This window comes from Maniola jurtina, chromosome 14, assembly GCF_905333055.1.
Source record: "Maniola jurtina chromosome 14, ilManJurt1.1, whole genome shotgun sequence".
In the NCBI taxonomy this organism is placed as follows: domain Eukaryota; kingdom Metazoa; phylum Arthropoda; class Insecta; order Lepidoptera; family Nymphalidae; genus Maniola; species Maniola jurtina.
In genome coordinates, this window is record NC_060042.1 from 4,861,857 (window position 1) to 4,869,234 (window position 7,378).

General features: G+C 36.1%; 1 protein-coding gene across 1 annotated transcript; it reads right to left on the reverse strand.

The window, feature by feature from the left end:
* Positions 1-2,114: 2,114 nt before the first annotated feature.
* Positions 2,115-3,057, reverse strand: LOC123872069. The gene is made up of 2 exons (XM_045916200.1): positions 2,970-3,057; positions 2,115-2,284 (listed from the first exon to the last, which is right to left on the reverse strand). Exons 1-2 carry the CDS (start codon positions 3,055-3,057, stop codon positions 2,115-2,117), a joined length of 258 nt encoding a protein of 85 aa, XP_045772156.1.
* Positions 3,058-7,378: the final 4,321 nt, after the last annotated feature.

Sequence of the window (7,378 nt, forward strand, 5' to 3'; positions counted from 1 at the left end):
GACTGATAAACCGATAGACATCGGAGTTCCAAGGTACTAGAATGACGACCTCCTCGTACTGAAAAGCGCAGACTTGACGAGTCGCAGGAAGTCCCTACAACATACCTACGTTCAGCAGTGGTCGTATACGTAGATATGAACGAGAAATTTGTTAGACAGGTAATAGGGTAAAAATGTAATAATTAGTTAGACCAAACCTTGAAACTTTATTATAACACAATAACATCAAAATTGCAATTTAGTATTTTTTCTTATGACAAAGAGTTCGGTCGACTAGTCGGCCGGCGACTTAATCGACGGCGACCGTGAGATGAATATTTATATACGGAACGCGACTATTTACCTTACCTTACGTTGACCTTTAGCGTCAGTCAGATGTTTTTTTTAAAAAATACAGATTTTTTTATTTTTTCTCGTAGTTTTGTTATGGTATCTTAACAGTTATCATCAGTACTATCATCTGTCTTCGCTTTTGCTAGCATTCTAGTTACACCCTGTACATTCTCACGGTTGCTATCGACCACAGTTTTACGATTAACTATGCCGTCGACTGAGTCGCCGGACGAATAGTCGACTTTGTGTAGTGAGTCTTAGAGCCAATTTCATACAACTCTGTACTTTTATTGGGACTTGCGTGAATCTACTTTTTATCCCGGAAAATCCAAGAGTTGCTACGGGATTCTTAGGGTCTATCCGTTTAACCGATTCATATTTTTGGTACAGAAGTACCTTACGTCCTGAAAATTGACTTCGGTTACCGCTTTTTATCCCGATAAAAGCAAAGAGTTCCTACGGGATTTTTAAAAACCTAAATCCGCGTGGACGGAGTCGCGGGCATCATCTAGTAATATTAACAATACAAGAACAATTTCATAATGGACTTCAAATTAATCAACTTTTACTTATGAGTCCATACAATTTGTAAGTACCTACATACTATCTAGATTGTTTTCTTGACCTTCTACCATTTTCAATGTCAAGTCTTGATATTCATTCATTTATACACACTATAGTTATGCCTAAGTAATAAAAAAAGCCGTCATAACCTAGCGGTTAAGAAGTCGGCTTCAAATTTAGGCGGTCCCGAGTTCGAGCCCGGAAAAATAGTTTTCTAATTTTTAGGAGGATTTTATAAATTGTGCAAAAAATAGAAGCGCTATCTCTTTTATTCTAGTGCGTTTTGTATCTTCCGTCTTACTCATCACCTGCTGCAGAAAGTGGCGGGGAGCCGGTGGATGAAGAAGGCGGAGGACCGTGTTTGGTGGCGCGCTCTTGGAAAGGCCTATGTCCAGCAATGGACGTATATACGTTGATGGGTTGGATTGTATTTGGATGCAATAGTTTCGTTGTTTTCAATAAAATAAAACTTGATCCATCGTTAGTAATATTACATTTCAGAACTGCAGTTGTTGTACAAACGAGTATGATAACTTAGTTTGAAATTGTTAGCATTTCTAACTGTTGACATGCTTGTTATACCTATCTCGTACAATCGATACCTACTTTAACGAATCACGAAAAGGTATGTGATTGAAGGATAGAAAGAAGATTTAAACGGAAGGAAGATTAAAAATATTAAATATTAATCTCAAATTTTTCGATCCACGCGTTCCGACCTTATTTCGATTTTAGTATCAACGAAAATGGAGACTGCTGCGTTAAGAAAGCTCAGAGTCGCTCAGCAGGCGACGGAGACAGTTATACTACAATTTCTCTACGTGACCAAATCAAAAATGAGGATATTTGTAAGAGAACCAGAGTGACCGACGTAGCTCAGTGTGTAACGAAGCTAAAGTGGCAATGGGTAGGGCACATAAAAACCGACTGGCGTTGGGGTGCTACCTAAGGTGCTGGAATAGAATAAAATAAAATAAAAATTTATTGTAATAAGCATGTTATTGTAATACCGTATATAATATTAATTGGGAACTAAATCTTTACAGTAAGAAAGAAATAACAGTCGATGGTAAACTAGGAAAAGGTTTTATTAATTTACATACATTAATTTACCACAAACTAGAAATAAAATCAGCATGCATTAATGACAAAGAAAAATCAATGTAAGATAATAACAAAAAAACACGTTGAAAAAAATATATCTATTTTTGTGTTTACTAAACCACATTATTGAACTGAAGGGCTATAACTGTATAGGAAGTGAAGAACATAACAAATTTGGGTAAAAGTGACATGTCAATGTAAATGGATCCCAATGCTTGAGTCCTGATTGGGCGGCTTGTTATCAATCGCAAAAGGTCTTTGGTTTCCTTGTAACACTCGAGATCTGAAATCAAACAGTACCTAAATCCAAAAACACACTCATCGGGTGTTGCAAATGCTCAACACGATGGATAATGGCGTATAAAAGCTTCGGAAATCGGCAATGTGTGTCTGCCGTTATTTTAACAAAATCTGAGATAAATTCAAAATAAAAAAAAACCGGCCAAGTGCGAATCAAACTCGCGCACCGTGAGTTCCGTACTCGAGTATTTTTTCAGACATTTTGCACGATAAATCAAAAACTATTATGCTTAAAAATAAATAAAAATATGTTTTAGAATGTACAAGTAAAGCCCTTTCATATGGTACCCCACTTAGTATAGTTATCTAACTTTGAAAATTGAAACACATTATATTTTTTTTAATGATGTAACCACAAATTCACGGTTTTCGGATTTACTTGTGCTATAAGACCTACCTGCCAAATTTCATGATTGTAGGTCAACGGGAAGTACTCTATAGGTTTTCTTAACAGACACGACAGACGGACAGACGGACACAAAGACAGACAGACAGACAACAAAGTGATCCTATAAGGGTTCCGTTTTTCCTTTTGAGGTACGGAACCCTAAAAATATGCTATGAATTCTCATGTGTATTGTAAAATAAACAAAATTCATAATCTTATAGGTATAGTAGGTATCTACCAAATTGATGTGATAATAATAAAATACAGGCATTACTCTTACTTTCAGTTGAATTAATCAAAAGTCTTCCGAGACACCGTTTCAAATGATCCACGCTGTTTTGGACACTTTGTGCACTCCGAGAGAGCATGTATAGAGCTATCAGAAAAACTAAGGTTCTGATTATGAGTGAGAACAAAGAGAACGACGTCATGGAACCCTGCAGAATAAACAAATCGCCTCAACTAAAACTTCATACGTAATTATATGACAAAGAAATTGATATTGTGTGATATTAATAAATATTCTGCTTAGAAAATTGTACAAATTAAAAGATAAAGGATGATTACGATATTGCATTGTGTAGAATAGCATACATACTAATACTAAAGAAAATATAAAGGAAAGTAATGGTATTAAAAATTGTCTAAGAAATATTAAGTACAATAAAAAGTCTTACATTGATAGAGATATATGCTATTGAATATAAAAATATGATAAGGTAGAATATTAATGTCGCCAGGACGATGGTAATCTGTAATGAAATTCAATATTTAATTAAATAAACAAACATAAGATTATTTTATCGAAATTATCAAAACGACACCAACCTCTACCCCAAATACGGTATTAAATAAACTTGAACACTCTTTGATGTTCGTATAAAATGATGTCCAATCTTCAAAGGTGATCATTTCTTGTATAGCATGACGCCTTGTTCTCTCACCAGTATTTTTATAATTTAGTATGCTAATTTGCTCAGTTTCAATCATAATTGCGAGTCTCTCCTTGCAAATACTTCGTGTTATACTATCAAGTTGCTCAGATAGAATAAACAAAATACTATAAAACGTTATGTATTCAAACATATAACGAATGTTGCAAATAAATGAATATACTCTGTTTACTATGGTGTATTTTGATTCTTTTATGGAATAGAGGTATATTGTATAGTTTATCATAAGACTGAATGATAAAAGTGTATAAGCAATCATAGCAATGATGACAAGTTTATATTTTTTTTCTAAATTTTCACAGTATTTCTTATCTTTGATAAAGTATGCGTGATTCTCCTCGATTAACTTAGTAAGGTTCTTAAAATCCTTACTGTGGCAACAAACCAATAAAACAATACAAAAAGAGCTGATAAGCGTCAAAAAAAGATAAAATAAGTGCCCTGTATCTTCTTGTGAGTACACTAATTGTGTCGATATAGAGACCAGTATTAAGGTAAGTTCTATCAATATTCTCATCCATGCAATACACCGCCGAACAAAAGAAATTGAGCAATTATTATTTCTGTAAACACACATTACATTTCCTGTAAACACTACCAGTTTCATAATTCTGTTGTTCATTTTAAAGCGAATCTGTTTGTTTCAAGTGTAGGCGTCTTGACGTTTCGATACTTAAAATTTATCTGAACGTATTGATAAAAGTGTTAACTGCTATACTATTCAGGGACCAATATTTTCACTAAAAATCCATAAATTTGATTACTCGAATTCGATAAATATTTAATCTTAAGTGCACATTTACATTACGTTATTGACAAACAGTAGGTACTTACCTCCTGTTATTTCACTCTGCTATATTTCAATGTGAAGGTGCCAAATAAATATAATGCGTACAAAATGAGATCTCACTCGCCATTTTAACTTTACATGTCAACTGTCACGTCAAAAGTACGACTTTAGTCCTTATTTTAAAGGTGAATCGTACTTTTGACATGAAAATTAACACATAGAGTTGAAATGGCAAGTTAGTTCTCATTTTGTACGGACTATAATTTTATGAAAGGTGTTTGAAAGAAAAATATATTCTAATGTTTTTATTGTTTAGTGTTAGAAGTACCTACAATACATACAATACACCTAGTAATAATACTAATTAAGTAATCACACACAAGGAACCAAAAGCTTATTTTGCTATAATCCAACAAACCATAGAAATCTGTATGGTGCAACATGCAGCATGCGACATGCACCGCCCGCCCTCCCACTGAAAAACATGCAGGAAAAGCCAGCCACCAAGCAAGCCAAACGTACCACCACCACGCAGCACCACACAAATCCCAACACCACTCGACGCACGTTTCGCCCCGACACCGGAGCATCCTCAGGAGATGTAGACCTTACAATGCCTAATTGCAAAGTAATTAGGCATTGTAAGGTCTACATCTCCTGAGGATGCTCCGGTATCTTTTAATCGTAAATCTTTTTTTTAATGTAAATATTTGTATGCATAAAATTGTCTGATGAAAAAAAGTACTTATCAAACTTGTGAGTTCATGACATACAGGGTGTTTGGTAATTAGCATATAATGACGACACGTACTCATGCTACTTCGATCTGATAAACACAATGCTGAAGTATAAAGACGAAATAAAATTATAAAAATTTTCATACAAAATTTAAAAAAAAAATTGTCAAAGTTTTCATGACCCTAACGTGCCCTAACTCAGTGAGATCGTTGGCCATCTTTAGATAGGCCGAGGCCTATCTAAAGATATTTGAATCTCCTGGTTGAAATGGAGATGGGCAGGGCATGTCTGTAGGACTACAGACGAGCGATGGACTCGTTTGCTGCTGGAATGGAGGCCACGCACCGGAAGGAGGAACGTTGGAAGACAGCCCTCCCGTTGGTGAGACGACATTACCAAGCTGGCGGGAAAGACTTGGAGGAGGCTCGCACAACACCGAGAGGAATGGCGTGCACGTGAGGAGGCCTATGTCCAACAATGGATTAACAAAGGCTAAGAAAGAAGAAGAAGAAGGGACATGAAAACTTGGTCATAAAAAAATCTAAATTTTGTATGGAAATTTTTATAATTTTATTTCATCATTTTACTTCAGCATTGCATTTATCAGATCAAAGTAGCATGGATACGTGTCGTCATTAAATACTAATAATAATTACCAAACACCCTGTACGCCACATCACCCCGCTGACTGCGAGCTATCGCTTCTGTTGACATAGCACTGCAACTCTACCTGTCGTGCAGTAATGGATATTGAGCAAGCCTACGAAGCTTTTTTTTAGGATTCCGTACCCGAAGGTCGAAGAACCCTAATACTAAGCCTTCGCTGTCCGTCCGTTTGTCTGTCAGTCTGTCGTATCAGCGGGCTGTAGCCACTTACCATGGCTGTAGCCACGAACCGTAATAGGTAGAAAGTTGAAATTTCCACAGAATGTCTATTTCTTTAGCCGCTTTAAAAACAAACAATAATAATTTCAAAATGACCGCCTGTAAGTGAAAAAAATTTAACACTACATAATTCTGTAGTAGGTATGCTTCACTTTTTTATGTAAAATTTTGGAAATAATAAGTAGTTATGCATTATGTTTATAAGTATGGGTTTAAAGAACACTGCCATACCCCTTCCATCCCGTTATCCCGCTTCCATCTAAAATTGCATCATCACTCACCACCAGGTGAGACTGCATTCAAGGGCTAACTTGTATCTGAATAAAAAAGTACAATTACTATTAGGTAAAGTAGAAATTCAGGTAACTAAATAGTGCGTCACTATACATATCTATGGTCACTATTGATTGATTGAACGTATAAATGAAACGTCTACACGCCTTTATTTTAAACTAGAGGACGCCCGCGACTTCGTCCGCGTGGATTTAGATTTTTAGAGATCCCTTGGGAACTTGATGTTCCGGAATAAAAAGTTGCCAATGTCAATTACAGGGACGCAAGCTACCTCGGTACCAAATATCATACAAATCGGTTAAGCGGGTCTTTAACGATCCCGCGGAAACTGTTTGATTTTCCGGGATAAAAAGTAGCCTATGCCCGTCCCCGGGATATAAGCTTACTCTGTACCTTTCGTCAGAATCGGTTAAACTGTTGGGCTGTAGCAGACAGACAGACAGACAGACACACAGACACACTTTGGTATTTATAATATTAGTATGGATCTATCTTATATGTACTTAAGCTACATTTAAACGTGACGGGTACATGTTCCTACCACTTTGTCCTACTGGTGGGTCTACGATATACGGGCCCTTGACACGTGAGTCAACTCGCTCTCAACCGATACCTTATAATTTCCATCAAGCTACCATAACGTAATTATTGCACCGTATAATACGCCGGCGCTTGAGTGCCGTGCCTATAAACAATGATGGAACGGAAGTGCCGTAGATGCGTTTTATTGGTTTTTTAATATGAAATGATGAGGAGATTTTATTATGCGACGATTTTTCAAGTATGTATTCACATTATATTAATTAGGGATGCTGCACATTTTTAACTCCCGGCCCAAAAAGAGATGTGTTATAAGTTTGACGTGTGTATCTGTGTATCTGTCTGTGGCATCGTAGCTCCTAAACTAATGAACCGATTTTAATTTAGTTTTTTTGGTTGAAAGGTGACTTGATCGAGTGTGTTTGGAGCTATAATCCAAGAAAATCGGTTAAGCCGTTTGAAAGTTATCAAGCTCTTTTCTAGTTACTG

Excerpts from the sequence above, each read along its gene's own strand:
- LOC123872069 (XM_045916200.1), bottom strand. The coding sequence starts at position 3,057 with ATGCTCTCTCGGAGTGCACAAAGTGTCCAAAACAGCGTGGATCATTTG. Across the intron at positions 2,285-2,969 it reads TTTGATTAATTCAACTGAAA|ATCTCGAGTGTTACAAGGAA; the intron begins GTAAGAGTAATG and ends GTTTGATTTCAG.